Genomic DNA, 20247 nt, shown 5'->3' with positions numbered 1-20247 from the left:
CATATACACATATATATATATATACACACACATACACACACACAGATACTTATGTGTGTATATATATATCAAATTTTATCCATTCACTTGTTGAGAGATACTTAGCTTGTTTCCATTTCTTTGCTATTACGAATAATGTTTCAGGGAACATGAGGGTGCATATATATTTTCAAGTTAGTGTTTTCCTTTTCTTTGAATAAATACCCAGAAGTGGAATTGCTGGATCATATGGTAGTTCTGTGTTCGATTTTTTTATAATGTTTTCCACAGTGGTTGTGCCAACTTAACATTCCTATAGGCACTGCACAAGTTTTGCCTTTTCTCCATATCCTCACCAACACTTGTTATTTCTTGTCTTTTTGAGGATAGCCATACTAACAGGTGTGAAGTGATATCTCCTTGTGGTTTTGATTTGCATTTCCCTGGTGATGTTGAACATTTCTTCCTGTGCCTGTCGGCCATTTCTGTATCTTCTTTGGAAAATGTCTATTCAGATCTTCTGCTTATTTTTTAATCAGATTGTGTTTACTATTGAATTGTATGTTCTTCATATATTTTGGATATTAACCCCTTATCAGATATATGATTTGCAGGTATTTTCTCCCATCCCATAGGTGGACTTCTCATTTTATTGATGGTTTTCTTTGCTGTGCAAAAGCTTTTTTTGGTTTGACACCATTCCATTTCATTATTTTTGCTTTTGTTACCTTTCTTTTTTTGGTGTCAGATCCAAAAAATAATCACCAAGATTGATGTCAAGAAGCTTACTGCCGATGTTTTCTTCTAGCAGTTTTATGGTTTCAGGTCTTATAGTCAAGTCTTTAATCCATTCTGAATTAATTTTTGTGTATGGTGTGAGATAGTGGTCCAGTTTCATTCTTTTGCATGTGGCTACAATTTTCTCAGCACCGTTTATTAAAGAGATTTACCTTTCTCCTTTCTCCACTTTCCCCAAGTATTCTTGACTTCTTTGTTGCAAGTTAATTGACCATATATGCTCAAGTTTATTTCTGGGCCCTTTAGTCTATTGCAATGATCTTTGTGTTTGTTTTTATGCCAATACAATCTGCTGTTTTGATTACTAGAGCTTTGTAATATAGTTTGAAATCAGGGAGTGTGATGCCTCTGGGTTTGCTCTTCTTTCTCAAGACTCTTTGGTTATTTGGGGTCTTTTGTGATTTCATACAAATTGTAGAATTGTCTGTTTGATTTCTGTGAAAAATGCCATTGGAAACTTCATAGGGATTGTATTGACTCTGTAGATTGCCTTGGGTAGAATGGACATTTTAAATATATTAATTCTTCCAATCCGTGAGTATGGTATATCTTCCACTTTATTTATGTCTTCAATTTGTTTCATCAGTGTCTTATTGTTGTTAGTATACAGTTCTTTTGCCTACCTAGTTAAATTTATTCCTAGTTGTTTTTAAATAGCTGTAAGGCAACAAAGCCTAAAGGGACAGAAAGTTTTGCCATAAGAACAGCTACCAAAGAAGTTAGTTTGATCTTTTCTAAATAGTGGGATGAAAAAGTACTTGAAATATTTTCTCCCTTGGACTGTCAGATGCCAGCTAAATCAAGAGAAAATAGAAGTACATGCAGGAGGAAGAAAAATGCTAGTCTGAACTTTCTTATATTTGAAAATAATCATTGTGCTTTATGTGCAAGGATTAAAAGAAATCAAATGGAAGATATAATCAAGGGGCACCTGGGTGGACTAAGTCAGTTAAGCATCCAACTGTTGACTTCAGCTCAGATCATGATCTCAGGGTTAGGAGATCGAGCCCAGGCTCCGCATTTGTGCTCTCTCTCAAAAAAAAAAGATGCAGTTGAAATTAGGCAGCCCATTAGAGGTTATAATATATTCCGCTTTTGATATTTTCCCTAGTTACAGTTCATTTTTTTGAGGGAATCTAGATGGTAAGTAAGAGAATTTATTATGGTAAAATATTTATCTTATCTCCATAGTTAATCAAACACTGTATCACATGCCAATTTTGTATAAGCTTTTATGTTACCTACGGAGAATTTCACAAAGATGAATAAGAAAATCCTTAGGGAACTGTTAATCTACCAGGGGCTACAGATGAGCAAAGGAAAGAGAACACAGCTTATGATGAAATATGTTAGAGCAATGGCTCCTGGAGCATTAGCACCTGCACCACCTGGAACCTGTTAGAATCCTCAGGTTCTACCCCAGACCTTCTGAATCAGAAACTGTAATGGAGGGGAAGGGGCAGCAATCTAGTTTTAACAAGCCATCCAGGTGATTCTGATGCAGCTGAATTATGAGAGCCATGGGGTCAGAGGTACAAGGGAAGTGCTGCAGAAATACAAAACAAAGGACCATTCCTGCCAGCAGAGTGGGATCAGAAAGACACTATAGAAGAGGTGCCAATATTCTGACTATTATTTCAATAGTCAGAAATTCTCTGAGGACTAGGGACTCAAATCCTTGAACAGCAGAAGAGGTGCCTAAATGGTCTCTTTGACTCCATCTTCTGTACAGTTCGCTAGATCTGCTTTTTTATTGCGCTTTTGATCTAATAACACATTTTGATCTATTTAAAAAACATTGTGCATCTCAGAATTTCTCTGTAGCTCCCATTGCCTGACTGTGTTACATCAGAGTTCTTAAAGTATCAGTCAGGACTCTTTCAACTCAAAATGAGATTTTCAAACTTGCTAAAGCCAAGTAAGGATTCATTGGCTCATGTGGGTAAGATGTTGATGGTCACTTGTGGAAGGGAAGGAAGTGCACTAGGAACCATGACCTCAAGGATTGGACAGAAACTCAACATTCATGGGACTTACTCTGTTTTTAAATTTATATCTCCTCTCCGCTTGCTCTTTTTCTTTCATATGTTGGGCTCATTCTCTACAAATGTGATAAACCTTTGCATTCTTTTTACTTTAATCCCTAACACCTAGCAAAGCTTCTGGCATACAGTAAGCAACTATAAAGTATTGAATGAAAAAAATAAAAGAAGGAATGACCAAATGAAAATACCTGATGAACTGAGTGAATAATCAAGTCTGGTGAGAGCATCAGATTTGTGATGGGAAGTAATCAAACAGAAGTTGGAAACATAGGCTAAGGTCTGATTGTGGGGGCTTGAAGGTCATGTTAAGGGGTTAATTTTTTTCTTCTGTAAGCAAGATTATCTAGGGTGGGAGGATAGAAATATGAAGTTCTGTGTGAAGAATAATTATAATATTAACAGGAAAGGTGTATTGAGAAGGTGAATAATATAATAAAGACAAAGATGTTAGTTTCAGCTCTTCCTGCCGTTTTCCCTTATGAATGAGGAATAAAAGACTTGGATGGTTTGAGTGAAGCATGCCTTAGCTGACACACACATTCCAGAAGATGTAATAGCTGAATACACTCCCACCAATATGACACCATTTTAGTGTTTGCAAAGCCAATTCAAACCACTGATTTGAACTACTTTTAGAAGCAGAATATAACAAAAAACTACCAAATTGAATGCCAATAGTACATGCTTAAATATCTGTTCTTATTTCATTTGTGTATCTAATTTGCAATAATAATTGCTGACATTTATTGTATATTATGTTCTAAACACTTCTAAATGCTTTATGAGGATTTTCTTAGTTTATTCTTACAGTAGCCCTTGTAAAACAAGATTTCCCCCTTTTATAGTTGAGGGGTTCAGATAGGTAAAGTGGTATTTCCAACATCATTCAGCTAGCAAGAGACAGCTGAAATTCAAATCCAGGAAGCCTGTCTCCAAAGCCACATATATTCATATGTTCGTGTTTGTCACATTTCTAGAACTGTGCTGATGTGGATAAAACCTTTATCCTAGGGTGCCTGGGTGGCTCAGTAGGTTAAGCCTCTGCCTTCGGCACAGGTCATGATCTCAGGGTCCTGGGATCAAGGCCCACATCGGGCTTTCTGCTTGGCAGGGAGCCTGCTTCCCTCTCTCTCTGCCTGCCTCTCTGCCTACTTGTGATCTCTCTCTCTGTATCAAATAAATAAATAAAATCTTAAAAAAAAAAAATCTGTCCTTCACAGCCTTGCAACCTCACACAGCTGGGTAGACCAATTTATACTCACATTCAAGTCTTCTTAAGGGCATTGCATCGTGTCTCATTGGTTTTATAATTCTATGCAAATAGAACTCTGCATTCCATTTCATAGAAGCAGAGAAGATACAAAGGATGAAGCCTGTGAAGTGGGAGACATTTCCAGGAAAGGAGAAGGCATTGTAGGCAACAATGTTAGGTTATATGTTGTCACAATGAGTATAAAAGCCACTAGGAGAAACCTGCAGAATGCAAGAGGAGCCTTCTAGGGAACCTGTGATCAAGTAATCTCAATTTCCATAACAATAGAGGTGTCTGCCGTGTAGTTGCTTATTTATGACCACAGCTTCTCTAAACAGATTTTAAGATGAGTGTTAACTGGTTCTTACAAGTGAATCTTGCTGAATAAGAAGATCATGATGTTAGCAAGTATCTTAATTGCTCTAAGTTTATTTGAGGTATTCTCTCCTGCAGTGGGTGTAGAGCCAACAATGAATTGGCAACATGAACAACATCTTTGGCACTGTGGTTGACTCAGTGCAGCTAACTATTTTTAATCTCCTCAGAGAAAAATTGCATACACCAGTGACTTTTTTCCTTTACTAATGTGACACTGAGATAAGTTTTGAGAGGGACTTCGCTTGGTCTGCCTAGAGCAATGGTTTAGTGAATCTGCTCTGCAGGTAAAATGTTTGCTTTGTTAATGAACTTGCTTTGCAGCAGTGGCTCAGGCTCTGGCCACCTGGAGCTGGTACAGTGAGACTGCATTCCCACAAGAGAACGTGCAAAAGTTTATCCTTTGAAAAGACCAACACTGTCAGGTCCAGGATATTTGTCAGGTATCAGACATATCTACAGGATTAGCATCTGTCCGCAGCAGCATTTTCCATTCATGGACCTTGGTGCTTTCTTTAGGTCCCTTTGGAATTAACATACTTGTAATAACTAAAGTTACTCATTGAAAGGTGATACACATTTTGCAAAGAGGAAACATCATAAACAGTATTATGCTAGCAATAATAAGTAGTAAACTCCAAGCTAGGAGAGGAAAAGTAAAATGGTATATTCCTAATTTGTGCTAGAGCCAGCAAAAGCAATCATCCGCATCTCTTAATAACTCCACAGACAGTGACATCATGTTGGTAGTTTGAAATCAGCCACAGTGGGAATATTTACACCACAGAAATTGGCAAATGCTACAAGTCAGAGGTCTCCCCATTCCCTTGCCCCTAGAAAACTTTTGGGACACCTGAGTGGCTTAGTTGATTAAGTGTCTGCCTTCAGCTCAGGTCATGATCCCTGGGTTCTGGGTTCGAGCACCACATCAGGCGCCCTGTCTCCCTTTGCCTGCCACTCCCCCTGCTTGTGCTCTCTCTCTTTCTCTCTCTCTGACAAATAAATAAATAAAATCTTAAAAAAAAGAAAAGAAAGAAAAAAGAAAACTGATTCTTGGATAAAAATCTACCAGCACGCCACTGGCACTGAATTTCTGTTAGTTAATTAACATCAAAATGTGGCTAGAGTATAAGCATTTTTTTTTTCTATACACATCCCTTTTCAAAGAAGAAACAGTTCCTTTGTTTTCTTGGAAGGTATCACAAAGCTTCAGCATTTTCCTTTTTTTGAGTGGAGAAAACATGTTAAAATGCCCCATCCATTTTTTTTCCCAAATTATTTTCATTTACTTAAGGCGAGAAGTGTGTCAATATTTGACATTTGATAATGTATTGCAATCAATAGGCTACTCTTTCAGATATTTCAGATTCCAAAAGATTTATGTGACAATCATAGAATTGAAAATTACCAAAAAGCATGAGCTACCTTCTTTGATTTAACCCCCCTCCTGCATGTACACTCACTGTGATGAGCCCCTGCTTTTCTATTTAGTATGGGTAACTTCTTAGGAGTTGATGTGACACGGCTGTCAAATCTGTGTGTTCCATCTCGCGAATTGGCACACCTTTGGAAAACCTTTGGATGTGACAAATAAAACCAATAGTTATTATCAGGAGGAAGTTTGAAATTTCTACCAAAGATTTATCATTACTTCTCCATTCCTCCATGTCATTCCCATTGTTTCTTTCTTCCTTTTCTTTCTTTCCTTCCTCCTTTCCTTTCTTCCCTTGTCTTTCCTGATTCTTTGCTCTCTTAAAGAAGAAGGGGCCAAAAGAACTTACAGGTTAGAAATTAAAGTGCCTCCAGAGTTCCAGCTGGACTGAAATGAACAGGTATAGGACCATGGAGAATGGTGGAAGCTGTCAGAATAGAGAATGGGAAAAATATCCTTTTTCCAAGAGCAGTGAGGTTCAAAGTTCTGAAAGACACATCAGACTAAACACAAACACATCTCGGCAGCCTCTCTTAGCAGTCTCCTTCTTCATCTTGAAGAAATTGACAGTGACTCTCCCGAATTACAGAACCATTATCAGAAATTTGAGAAAGGAAACTAGTCCAACTTTCTTGATATTTTACCATTTGGTCTGTCTTTCCTCTTCCTCTTATCTAACACTGTATTTGTTCCTTGGATGCCTGCTATATTCAAATCTCTTCCTGCTACAGCAGAGGGACACCAAAGGAGATTTCCCTTACAAATTGTAAGGGAATGTAAATGTCTCTCACGAAAGGGCGAAGGGCGATTTCCGCTTGGTTTGCAGAACTTCTGCTGTGTTTGCTATTTCTTTAGAATAGCCAGCTTAAAATAACATGACAAAGAGGCTTATTTTGGGGTGGCAAAATTTGCTCCCCTATAGCATAAATAATGGAATTGGCAATATTTCAAGCAATGTTACACTATCAGTCATAATTGTATTTTATATGTTGTGTATTTTAGATATTGTGGGGGCCAAGGATAGGCCACACTAAGGTGGGCCACTTGACATGAAGATTATTTTGAGCTGAAGGCAACCAAGACCCTGTGTGGTCAAGAGAAATTTTTGCCCCTTTGTTAACTACATAGAAAACTCTAAATTGGCGGTCTTTCCCCGAATAAAGGTTATTAGCAGCGATAAATTTTATCTGAGTGTCCCATCTGTGTGGCAGGACAAACATCTAATTACTAAACATCTGCTCTTCTTTTCATCCTGTCAATTGCGTTCCTTTCTTCTGAAGTCCCAGGCCCCTACCCCTATATCCTCTGTTTAGAATAACATACATACCTCATTTTGCCTGTCTTTAGAATTTCCATGGCTATGTGGACTCTCTGTACATATGCTCTTTGATTTTCTCCTCTTTATCTGTCTCTTTTCAATTTGATTTTTCATCCAGCTAAAAGGACCCCAATGGGGACAGGAACTCTTGATCCCTAATAAAATACAAACAAATGTCTAGTTTTATGAGATAAATTGTTGTGTAATTTTCTCTTCAAGTGAATTTAAAAGATGTAAGTGGTATTTAAATAGATATATAAGATCCTAATTTTTAAAAAATGATCGTTTATAAGTGAAATCTCAGGGTTTTTAGGTCATCTGTTTGAAATCTCTCAACAGTAATTAGGTTAGTAAAGCAAACAAATCAGACATCAAACCAAGAAAATAGGGCTATGCTAACCTGATCATCCCTCTCTGATCTTCCTGAATCCAGTGCTCTTAAAGAGTTTAGGTCGCATTAGAATTGTCAGTCAGTACAACTACAACGCTTGCAAATGTCTCAGTTCTTCAAACTAAATTTTCCACTATCCTATTCATGCCCTTAGCAGATAGGCTCAGATTAGGAGTTGTACTTCTCAGTAATTATGTAACATTTCTCTTTGCCAAAGAAACTCTTTACTGGTATCCCAGGCTCAGCCTTGGGATGATTATTAAGAATACATGAATAGGACTAATATGGAGGCAGAAAAAAACAAGGTAACAGAAAAATAATTTTTATTATATCAAGAGGACTGTATTTGTTTGCCTTTCTGTGTATCAGTCAGTATGTGACTTGGGTCCTGAACAATAACAAAAAATTCCCGAGAATGATTTTGTCAGAGATTTTTAAAAACATCCTATGTTTGTTTGTTTGTTGAGGTATAATTGACACATTAGTTTCATTACAACATAATGAATTTATATTTGTAGACATTGTGAAATGATCACCACAGTTAGTCTGATTAACATCTGTCCCCATGTATAGTTAACAAAGATTTTTTTTTCTTGTGTTAGACCTTTTAAGATTTACTCTCTTAGCATCCTTGTGTTGAAAAAAAAAATCTGGTATAGCTTAAATTGGAAGTAGTTTATTATTAACTATATCTTATGTCACTGAAAATCTTTTTTTAAAAAAACTCGACTATCGTCATAGAACTATTAAAAATTTTGAAATTCATCATGATTAAAAAATGAGCAGGTTGATGTATTTGGATAAAGCAGCTGATGACTTTTTTGTTATCCTGTGGTTAAAAATCTGTGTCTGTACTGGAGGTGCAGACCATCTGAGCATCATGCTTTTATTCTAAGTCTTAAGCGTCTTCATCAATCCTTATCTGGCATCCAAGACATCTCCTTTAGGTGCCAAGAATGTCTATTCAAGTTCCAGTGACTCCCAGGCATATTTTTAAAAATTAGTTTGCTGTTTATAATTGATTCAAAATGGAATTTGGCATTCTACCTTGAACAGCCAGCTAAATCCAAAGGAAGTGACTGTTACCTACCAACCAGGTGATTACTGGCTACATTGATTATTCAGAATAATTTTAGATGATCTGAAAAATACAGGAAAGCAAAACCAAAGGATTTTTTTAAAGATTTTATTTATTTGCTTGACAAAGAGAGAGAGAGAGAACACAAGCAGTCAGAGTGGCAGGCAGAGGGAGAGAGAGAAGCAGGCTCTCTGCTTCTCCACTGAGCAAGGAGCCCAATGAGGGACTCGATCCCAGCACCCTGGGATCATGACCCGAGCTGAAGGCAGACGCTTAACGAACTGAGCCACCCAGGTGTCCCAAAACCAAAGGATTTTTAAGGATAGATTTTCTCCTCTACCTTCTGGTTTCTTGAAGTGTAATAGATGCTGTCGTATCTTTGTTCAGTTAATGTTCCTTGTCCTGGAAGGAACAAGACGTGTAGGTGGGAGAGCTTTGTTCTACCTCCCAATGATGCTTCTCTTTGCAGACCAAACAGTTGACTTTGACTGCTGTTTGCAGATACCTTCAGGAACTGATATTGACTTTTAAGGTAACAGACACGCCCTTTTCTTGGCAAAGAGTTTTTGTCCCTCTGCCAGTTCAAATGAGGTTCCCCTTTTGTTCTATGCAATAACAAGCTGCCTCTGCTACTTTCTCTGGGTTCATCACAGACAAGGCCCAACTGTTTGATATATATCAGCTGAGAGATAAACAAAAGCCCAGACCTAAATCTCAAATAACAAGAGGAAGAAGGACGCCTCTTTATCCACCAATCTCTTATCAAGTGCCTGTTGGGTCTTAGAATGGACTCTGACCAAGCACTTAGGGGACTGGGGCCTTATTGCACAGTTTACAATACACGATATTGGAAATCCTATAGTTGTTGGTGGATGTGAAGATGTACCTACAATATTTGTAAAATCATCAAGGTGATCACTCTCTCAGTACACTAGCTAGACCATGAAGACTGGTCCCATAGGCAGTAGGTCTTGCATGTGACACACATGTAAACTATGCATTTGTAGGAAATTACACCTATTACCAGTAGTTATCGCCCCATTTAAAAAAAAAATCTCCACCTCTTAGAATTACTTGTTGTTGAAGTGAGAAGTGAGTTGAAGGGAGTTGAGTAAAGTTGAAGTGAGAAGATTCACTTTAACCATATTATTGTGCTGTCTGCTAATCTCCTATCTCGTAAGTAATTATAACCTTTAACTTTATTTTTTTTTTAATTTTTAAAAAATTTTAATTCCAGTATATAATTCCAGTTGACCATACACCACACATCAAGCTTTGGACTTTCTGTGTCGAAGCAAACCTCCTTTTGGTGCTGGGCAACTAGCTGTAACAGTATACCTGCACACAGATAACTTCTTATGGAAGGGCCAGTAAAAAGCCTATTAGAGGCAGGTTTATTTATTTATTTATTTTTTTGAGAGAGAGAGAGAAAACCAGAGACAGATCAAGAGCAGAGGGGGAGTGGGAAGGGAATGGGCAGAGGGAGCAGGGAAAGGAGACTCCCCACTGAGCAGGGAGCCTAACGTGGGACTTGATCCCAGGACCCTGAGATCATAACCTGAGCTGAAGGCAGACGCTTAAGCGACTGATTTTAAACAAGAGTAACAGGTCAGGATTCCAAATGAAATTTTAGCATGCCCTAATTTGGAGAATTTTGTGAAATGACAGATAATAGTGTTTATAAAGTACCTACTATAATGTCTGTCACACACACTAAGTTGCGGTTGTCTTTATCATTTGACATTGTCCATTCTTTGGTTTGCCATATGAATTTAAGGTTTAGCCACCCTGTCATTAATCTTAACAAAAACATGCCATTCTTCCTTTAATTCTAACAAAGTCCTGGGTGTTTGGTTTTCTTTTCTCCTTTTCATTAGGACACTCAGGAATGTGTGAGAAAAGTGGTCCTAAAGACAGTCATGAATCATTGATTTGCTTTTAGATAAAACATCTGAATCTTCCTAAATCTGTAAAGTTTTGTTCAGAGACATACAGAGGTTCAGATTCTATTTTTTTCCACCATTACAAGTCCTATTGCCAGAAAAATTCTTCCTCATATCAAGCATAAGTAACCAATCGAGCTGGTGTTCCCCCCATTCTGGCTCATGGAAGGTGAAGAGTTCCAAAACAATTCTGCTTTTGTGTGAGGAGTTTATATTCCCCACTTCTCCCTTCTTCTGAGGCTGGGCTACCAGCCTCCAACCCAAGTCCAAGGATCTGGTTTTTAAATTTCAGTGTACAACAGCATACATATTTTAGTTTGCTCGAAGTTGCTGATGTATTTACCCAGACTTTGGCTAGATTATACCAAGAGAAGTAAAACCATCATCTAATTGAGTTGAAATCATAGATACTAAATTAAACATTCCTAATATATTCATTGGTAACTCTGATAATCAATTTTTATTGAGTAGTGTGTCTGTATGCTCATTCTCTTTTACTTTTCGATAATTGTTGCCATGTATAAATATTTGATAGTATTTCATTTATAATTATGGGATATTTTCCATATTAAAACTCTTGGGCTACCTATAGGAAATAGTTATAAATAAATATTTCTCAGGATTTGGGAGATAAATTGTAAAAGCTTCCATTCTGCCTAAGATTAGCCATGGTAATTCTCTGATTCCCACAAACTTAAGTACTAGCTATTGAAAAAAAAATTTTAGTACCTTAAGATAGATATATCACTTTCATAATTACTGCTTATTTTCGGAGTGGTACAATAACAAATTCCTTTCTGACTAGGGACTTCTATTCATGGATGTAGTGCTATAAAATCATCCACCCTTATCGTTCATATTTCTGGGCAGCTGAGTAAGGTAGGAACTATTTTTGATATGCAGGAGCAAATACTGAAGCAGTGGGGTTGCACTTTCTGTCAACAAAGGTATCAAGTGCCAGAAAACCTTGATAAGTCCCATTTCAAGCAAGTAGAGTCTGGATAATACCAAACTACAGGACAAGAGTCCGCGCGTGTGAACTGGCAGTCCCGCCAAAGCGAATTACTATTCGCACCCAAAATAAACACCCTGAAGTTTAACAAAGCTAGGTCATCCATCTGCAAGGTATGCAGCGGCTTTAGCTAGTGAGAAACCTTTTGATTTGTCAAAGCAATTTTAAACTACTGCCATTTCTCCAAGCCAGAGGTTGAAAAGGTCAAGGGGAAGCTTTAAAACATGTGATAACGTTGTCTTGGAGTTGAGGGACATCTGGTATTTGCTAAGCAAATGGCAGAGTGAATGAACGTTGATGAGGTGTGCCCTAGTCTGGAGCCGCCCCTGCGAACAGGATGAAGAACAGCTCTCCCATTCTGACTCTACTGGGAAAAGTGACTTAAACTCTTTGGACCTCTGTTTCTCCATGTGTAAAAGAAGATGACTGGAAAGATGCCTTTTCATTTTCTGTCAAGCTTCTTCAGAGAATAGACACAGGATATTGGTTGAAATGATCATTTCTTGAGAAAAAAGCTATCATAAAAATGGTTCGATTTACAGTTTATAAACCCATGCATTATCTTTTTTTAATGGACGAAGTGTTGGTTTTTCAGGTACAGTAAAGTTAAGGAGGTAAATCTTTAATTGGAATAGTCAAATGAAAACCAAAGTCACAGAAAGGATTTTATTAAAATTAAAAATTCATTGTATCAATCCAGAAAACATTAAATTGTTAGTAATCCTTGGTTTTATATATATTAGTCTTATCTCTTCAAGTATTACATTGAATCATGAAATTGCATTTCTGTGGGTTAAAAATAGTATTTTCCATCAAGTTCATCCTATAGATGTGATTTTCATGGGAGCAGGGTACAATGCTATGTGTTCCTTTTTTCTTTCCATTACTTCTTGATACCATGCTGGGTACATTTGTTCTCTTATATAGTATGTATTCAAAGCAGTATTTTGGGGCAGAAAGGCTTTTTGAAATCACTTAATGCAACTTATTATTTTAAAGATGAAGAAAATAAGACCCAAAAGTTCTCAGAATTGTAGTTTTTTTTGCTGTTCAGAATGACAGAGACATTATAAACAAATACTTTGCCAGCAAAGAAACCAAACAAACAAACTGATCTGATAAATTTTATAGGAGTAGTTCTTAGCAATTAAAGTTAACAAAAGGGAATAAGTAAAGGTGGTTCTCAAAATTCTAAAAATCTGAATGTGCTATTCTTTTACCATTTTTGTTGACAGAAGTATTAACATTTTTGGAGGAAAATTTTTTTAATTGTTGATGCTAACAAAACCTTAATCCAAAGGAACATAGTAATAATAATACTAGAATATAAACATCTGAATTTGAAATTTGATCCCCAAATAAATTACTTTGCTGTATTCGATAAGTTTTAATCCTCTATAAGGAAGCGACCTCCACTTGTAGATGTAGTTACTGTTTATAGAAAGGTGTCTGGCCTAGCAAAATTAGAAATAGACTAAGTGCAAAGATATTTATAGGTCATGCTTTTGACTTAGATCTTACAGACTGTGGAACTTCGCATTCTTGTCACATCTCTCTGCCATTTTATGGAGTCACCACATTTTAGAACATCTGGTTTGATATTTGTCAGTGATTGTTTACACTGAAAGCTACAAAACCCCAAAATAATAAGAGTCCAACATCATGTCTTAACAAATAAGGAAATAGTCCCAGAGAATTTAAGTCACTTTAAGTTATTTAGAGTTAAGACACAGAACAGGTTGGTACTTGGACATCTAGTATACCGCTATGTCAAATGTGCCGTTTGTTCTTTTAGTTGTGAAGTGTTTGCTTCATATCTACCCTCTCAAAAACCGATTGCAGATTAAGTAAATGATGCTGTGACCTTGGTGCTTGGAGTGAAGTAGACAGAAAGCTTTTATTGACACACTGACATGTTCCAGGAGTATAGTTAGAGGTTGTGTCCAGATTTTATGACCATCAATTGATAATGAACTGACCCCGTGTCTGCCCCGCTTTTACCAATTTGTCAGTTTTCCAAACACTTGGAAGAAGCATCAATCAAGTAAAACTTTAAAACAAAGGCCTATTAGATACACAGCTTAAGTATTATGGTTACTTGTTTTTCCTGATAGAAATATGAGCTCGGCCGGGCCTGACGGGAGGAAAGTGATGAGACGGTGTGACGGGCTGATCGACTCGCTGGTCCATTATGTCAGAGGAACCATTGCAGACTACCAGCCAGACGACAAGGTGATCCGTGTATTAAATATCTCTCTTTTGAATTACTTACTTTGTCTTACTAGGACACTTCAGAAGATTCTCAAAGTATTCTCTTTGGGTTTAGATTTATTCATTAGCTCACTTGCTAAGCTTAAGGTCTCCCATCCATACTTAGCAATATTAAAAGTCTACCTAGCCCCATTTTTCTGTCCACTTTCCAGACCCAAATTTACAACTACCTGTTTAACAACTCTGTGTAGATATTTCAAAGGAGCCCAAGTGCTCCATGTGCAATAATGTCATCTATTCCTTTATTCCCAAACTTGTTCCATGTCTGAATAATCCTTTTTAATAATTATCCTCACCCACGAAATGAAAGAAGAAATCTGAGTAATCTCTGACTGCCTTCCTTCCCTCATGTCCTTTATCCATCAGGCAGCAAACCACGTGTATTCCACCTCAGAAATGCCCCCAGTTGGTCCGCTCCTCCTCCCTCACGCTGTTCCTGCTGCCCTGGTTTGTGCATCTTTCATACTTACCATGCAGTAGCCTCCTAACTGGTCCTGCAAACAGTATCTTCTGTTTTCCACCTCCACGTGGCTACTAAGTTATGTATCTTAAAATATAGAATCGTCTGAACACACTCTTAAAAATAAACTAGAAAGGCTCTCCAGTGGTTTAAGAAATTCAGCCTCTACTCCTTAGCATTGTGCTTATGACCATTCATGATCTAGCCACGCTCTTCCCACTTCCCCAGACACAGTCCAAGCACACCCCACTGCATCCATTAAACTGTGAAAGCTTAATACATCCTGTGGTATCACACCTGTAAGGGGTTGTCTATATGTATATGATTAAGATTCATGTCCTGTTTTCTCAGGCCACAGAGAACTGTGTGTGCATTCTTCATAACCTCTCCTACCAGCTGGAGACAGAGCTCCCAGACAGATATGCCCAGAGTATCTATATTCAAAACCGGACTATCCAGACTGACAACAACAAAAGTATTGGGTGTTTTGGCAGTCGAAGCAGGAAAATAAAAGAGGTATATTGGGAGGACTTTGAAAGAAAGAGTTTATCTGTGTATTTCTGAGTACTTAGTGTATGTCAGGCACTATTTTAAGTTGTTTTAATCCTTATATCAACCTTATAAGGTATGTATTATTAATATCATTTACTGACTAGGAAACAGAAGTAGAGAATGGCTAATTAATTTCCCCCCCCCCCAAATCCGGGAAATTATAATAGGGGGGATGGAATTCAATCCCAGGTGGTCTGGCTCCAGATTTCCTTCATTAGCCACTATATCATACTGCTGTATGCTTTATAAGTTAGGAAATAAGCTTAATACAGCATAGCCAATGGTGTATAAAACGTTTAACTTGAAAAGCAACCCTGGTGTTTGGCTCTTGGTAGCCTAAAACTATATCCATATGAAGGAATACTGTCCACTGGCATTTCTTGAAAGCTGGAAGAATGTAACCTCTGCTATTCCTCAGACTATCGTGGTACATATTTGTGAACTTGGAGAGCAACTGGTAAATTTAGAACGCTGATGCTATCCCAGACAACTTCCCAAGACTGAGGGAAGAGGCCTGTTTTTCTTATCTCCACAGTGGTTGTGACTAAGTAAGCTTTTACCTTAACAGCAGCCTGAAAACGATTCTAGAACAGTCTATGCTTCATTCTCAAATTTTCTCTCACTATGAAATGTAAAGTTGGGGTGTTGTTAAGAAGAAACAGACATTATTAGCTAAAAGTTAACTAACTGGAAATCCTACATGTTTGCTTTTTCATTTCCATATCAGGGGCTTGTTATTAGGGAAATTGTCAGTCTCCCCAGATGAGATGGTATTTCTGGTCCCTTAGTTTGGGCATGGAATTGTAGAAATCACTTGAAGACATTAATTCTGGATTTCACTGTGTATGTGGTTAGCAATATCAGGACATGCCGATGCCAGAAGAAAAGAGCAACCCGAAGGGTGTGGAATGGCTGTGGCATTCCATCGTGATACGGATGTATTTGTCCTTGATCGCAAAGAGTGTCCGAAACTACACTCAGGAAGCGTCTTTGGGAGCTCTGCAGAATCTCACAGCAGGAAGTGGACCAGTGAGTATCACCCCTATTCTTCTGCTTTTTAAAAATATGGCATTGTAGGACATACCTACATTAGGTTCAGAGATGAGACAGTGAAGTAAGAGCAAGTTTTTTCTCTTCTGTCAAGACAGTTCTCAGTAATTGCCAGCAAGGCGTCCAGCTTTTTAGGACTTTCAGCCTCAACTTCTGCAGAGCCGAGTAAGGCTGTGAGTGGAAGACTCCTAGATACTTATATTAGAGCTCTTCCAGTTATGAGTCTCAGAATCCTACCTAACCTGCCCTGGGCAAAAAAGAGAAATGTCTTGGCTCGTTTAACTGGAAAGTCAAGGTGGGTCTTCTTTCTGTCGTGGTGGGTAGGTGCCCAGAAATTGTAATTATAACTCTATCTCTGGGTTCCCTCTTCTACTTTTTTGTTTTCAAAGGCTCTTCTCATATGATAGCAAAGGCCACCAGTGATTTCAGACTTATATTTTATCTACCCAATGTCCCCACAGTAAAGAAACTACTATTTTCTCAATAGCTCCATTTGGAACTCGAGAAATGAGTCTCACTTGTCCATATCTGAACCAGTACCTGTGGCTAGTAGCCTGTGATGTTGTGCTCACCAGGTCTGGGTGATGGGCCCACCTGTGAATTTCGGGGGCATGGGTTTGAGCAGGCGGGCTCACTGCCATGGGGACTACATGGACTGAAATGCTAAAGTAGCGACTCATTAGCAGAAGAAGAATGAGTGCTGGCCAGGCAAAAACAACAGATGTCCACCGCGTATGGAGTTGGAAAGGACATCTGTGCTTTTACGTCCCAGAAATTCAACAGAAAATAAAGAGCTGCTTCTCTTCCTGAAGTGCTTACTTTATACCAGCAAAGTCAAATTACATAAACAGTAAAAGCTTATTCCCCACCCCAGGTATTTTACACCTTATTACACAGTTTAGTTCTTTGAACTAAGCTTGCATTCTTTGTCTTGATCATGAAGTTATTATAATAAGTGCCCCCCCCACAAAATTGTTCATTATATGTCCAGTTTCCAATTATCCATCCCCATAGAAAGAGTACCTTTGTGGATAACAAAAATATTATTTATTCTTAAGAAACCATGTTCCTGGGGCGTCTGGGTGGCTCAGTCAGTTAAGCGTCTGCCTTAGGCTCAGGTCATGATCCCAGGTCCTAGAATCGAGCCCGCATCGGGCTCCCTGCTTAGTGGGAAGCCTGCTTCTCCCTCTCCCTCTCCCACTCCCCCTGGTTGTGTTTCTTCTCTCACTGTCTCTCTCTGTGTCAAATAAATAAACAAAATCTTAAAAAAAAAAGAAAGAAAGAAAGAAAGAAACCATATTCGTTCTTTAATTAATGGTTTACACAGAAGCTTGCTCTATTTTGAACAAAATTGTGAAATACTAAAACCAGTATTTCTCTTACCTTGGCACTGTGATTAAGAATATGAATAAACTCAGGGCGCCTGCTGTCTCATTCAGGAGAACCTGGGACTCTTGATCTCGGGCTTGTTAAGTTTGAGCCCCATGTTGGGTGTAGAGATTACTTAAAAATAAAATCTGAAAAAAAATAAAACCAAACTATAAACTCTTTGATTTTCTGCAAAATTTACTTGTACACAAAAAGGAAAGAACAAGAAACTACCAGGGAGCCCTGAATGATACACAATCATTTTACCTTCCCATCTTCCCATGCGAGGTTTCCATTTCTTTCACTTCCCCAAACTACAGAAGCCCTCTCATTAACTCCCAGCCAACTTAAAAAAAAATGTTAGGAATTAACGTGGTGTGCACGTGTGTGTGTGCATATCTGAGTTCCCTGTGCTCTAAGTAGGGTTCAGTATGAGCTAAACCCTTAAGCCTGGATTTTAGCCCTCTTACACTCCAAGATCTCTCATGGAATCCAAGCAGTCCAGAGATGTTTCCACATTCCCGAGGATAGATACAGAAATATTGTGCCACACAAGTTCTGAATATATTAGTTTATTACCTAGATCTTAAGTTCCTTCATTCATTTTTTGAGCACCTACTATACAGCAGGTACCAGCCTAATGCTAAGTATGTAGCAATGAATAAGACAAAATCCCTGTATTTGATAATAATCTAACGATAAACAAATAAACAGAACTCTAAGGTACTGGGAGATTCCCAGTCCAAAAAGAATCCAAGCATTGGAGATACCCTCATAACTGTTCTAATTGCGTCAAGGCATTTTAAATAATACCAGTCTGGTCCCCTGAAAGGAGGCCTACTCTGATCTGGTATTAATCTATACTCAGAGTTATTAAAGTTTAATTTGACTGGAGATCTATAGGAGAAAATCATTAGCACCATGGGACAGTGATATGTTCTTTTTTTTTTTTAATTTAATTTTTAAATTTAATTTTTTTTAATTTAATTTAACTTTTTTTTTTCAGTAATCCAAAATTCATTCTTTATGCACCACACCCAGTGCTCCATCCAATATGTGCCCTCCTTAATACCCATCACCAGGCTCACCCAACCCCTCATCCGCCTCTCCTCCAAAACCCTCAGTTTATTTCTCAAAGTCCACAGTCTCTCATGGTTTGTCTCCCCCTCCGATATGTTCTTTTAATTAACAAAATGCTTTTTATTAAAATTTTGACTTATATATCCTTTCTAATTATTACTTTTCCTAATTTTGTTATACTTACATATTATAAAAAATACTTGTTTTTATCATTTTTTAAAAAGAACCATTGAATAGGAAAACTTAAAAAGCAGGGCATTTAAAATAGTTTCCGTAAATATCCAGTGATTAACCTTGTGTTCATAACTGAGATATCACTGAGCAATTGATGGCCATGTGCCTGAAATGACAAAGAACCTAAACTTAATACCTTCCTAAAAGATAGGTTATATAATTTAAGTATAAAATTGTGACAGTAATTTCTAGTTAGTAAAAGTATATCTATAAACTTTATTGGTTCAGATATGGTTCAGATAATAAGTAAGGAAAGAGAAAGGATTAATTAAATTTACCCATTTAGCAAACTCTCTAAGTACAGTATAAATTAAAAGTACATTATAAATTAAAAGATTAAGGTACAGAAAAAAGAAAAGGTTAAGATACAAGCTTTCAATTATAAGATAAGTCCCGAGGATGTAAGGCACAGCACAGTGACTATAGTTAGCAATACTGAGTTGTATATTTAAAAGTTGCTGAGAGAATAGATCTTAAAAGTTCTCATCACAAGAAGAAAAATTACAATCATGTGTAGTGATGGATATTAACTAAATTTATTGTGGTAATTATTTGGCAGTATATAGTTATATCAAATCATTATATTTTACTCCTAAAACTAATATAGTTTTATGTGTCAGTTATGTATCAATAGAAATAAGTTAAAATGCCACATAGTCAAAGTTAAAAGTCATTGAAATAAGTACTTTTCAAATTTCTAAAACACTTTAAAAGCACTTAATATCAGTTGGAAAAAAAACAAAATATATCCCTTAGCCTCAGACCTTACTAGAAAGCAAGTTCTAACATCAGTGAGATTTAAATATGAAAGACAAGACAGTAGAGCTTGTGGAAGAATATCCTCATGACCTGGAAGGGGAAGGTTTTAAAGATTGATAGTAGTAAAAGTACTACTATCAAGTATGTACTTTATAAATTGACTACATTAAAATTAACAACTTACACTGTTATGCTATCAAAAAACATTGTTAAGACAGTAAGAAGGCAAAACCGCAGAGTAGAAAAAGATTTTTGCAAGATATGTAAGTAACAAAGGTTGGTGTCTAGGAAACATAAGAAAACTCATCAAGTTAACAGTCAAAAGCTAACCTAATAGAAAAGTGGGCAAGAGACTTGAACAGGCCCTTCACAAAGAATAATATAAAAATGGCCAATAAACACTTGAAGAGATGCTTAAAACCTCATTAGTAATCAGGACAATATGAACTAGAAGTGCTATTTGCAAATAGCTGACCAACTAATTAATAGTCATTTTCACATATTCCCTAGAGCTGGAATATAAAAAATCTCTATTTGGTAAATCTGTTTACTTTCCTTTTTGAGCAGATTGTAAAAACCATATCGCTTTGGACTTTATCATTTCCCTCAGTGAATCAGAATCAATAAGACTAATATGCTGTGCTTTCAATCCTGGTTGATTAAACATCATTTGAGGATCCAGACTTCATCAGGTCTTATATGTTCAATGATCTTTTTTATATCCTAACATCAACGTGCTTTATTATATATAAGAATATATCATGAGGTGGTATAGTATGATATAGAAAGCAAGATTTTAATTTTAAAAGCATCTTATGTCTTAAAAATTTTAAGAAATCAATATCTTGTG

General features: G+C 37.2%; 1 protein-coding gene across 1 annotated transcript in view; it reads left to right on the top strand.

Moving 5' to 3' along the window:
• The window catches only part of PKP2 (plakophilin 2), a 90167-nt gene that overhangs the window by 53913 nt on the left and 16007 nt on the right, over positions 1-20247 (top strand). The window contains exons 7-9 of the mRNA XM_080812526.1: positions 13738-13855; positions 14706-14870; positions 15762-15935. Coding sequence (XP_080668652.1) covers positions 13738-13855; positions 14706-14870; positions 15762-15935 — 457 coding nt within the window. The remainder of the gene's footprint in view (positions 1-13737; positions 13856-14705; positions 14871-15761; positions 15936-20247) is intronic.

Source organism: Martes martes, assembly GCF_963455335.1.
Source record: "Martes martes genome assembly, chromosome: 8".
In the NCBI taxonomy this organism is placed as follows: domain Eukaryota; kingdom Metazoa; phylum Chordata; class Mammalia; order Carnivora; family Mustelidae; genus Martes; species Martes martes.
The sequence above is the reverse complement of the archived record's forward strand: the minus strand, read 5'-3'. Positions and strand labels throughout refer to the sequence as shown.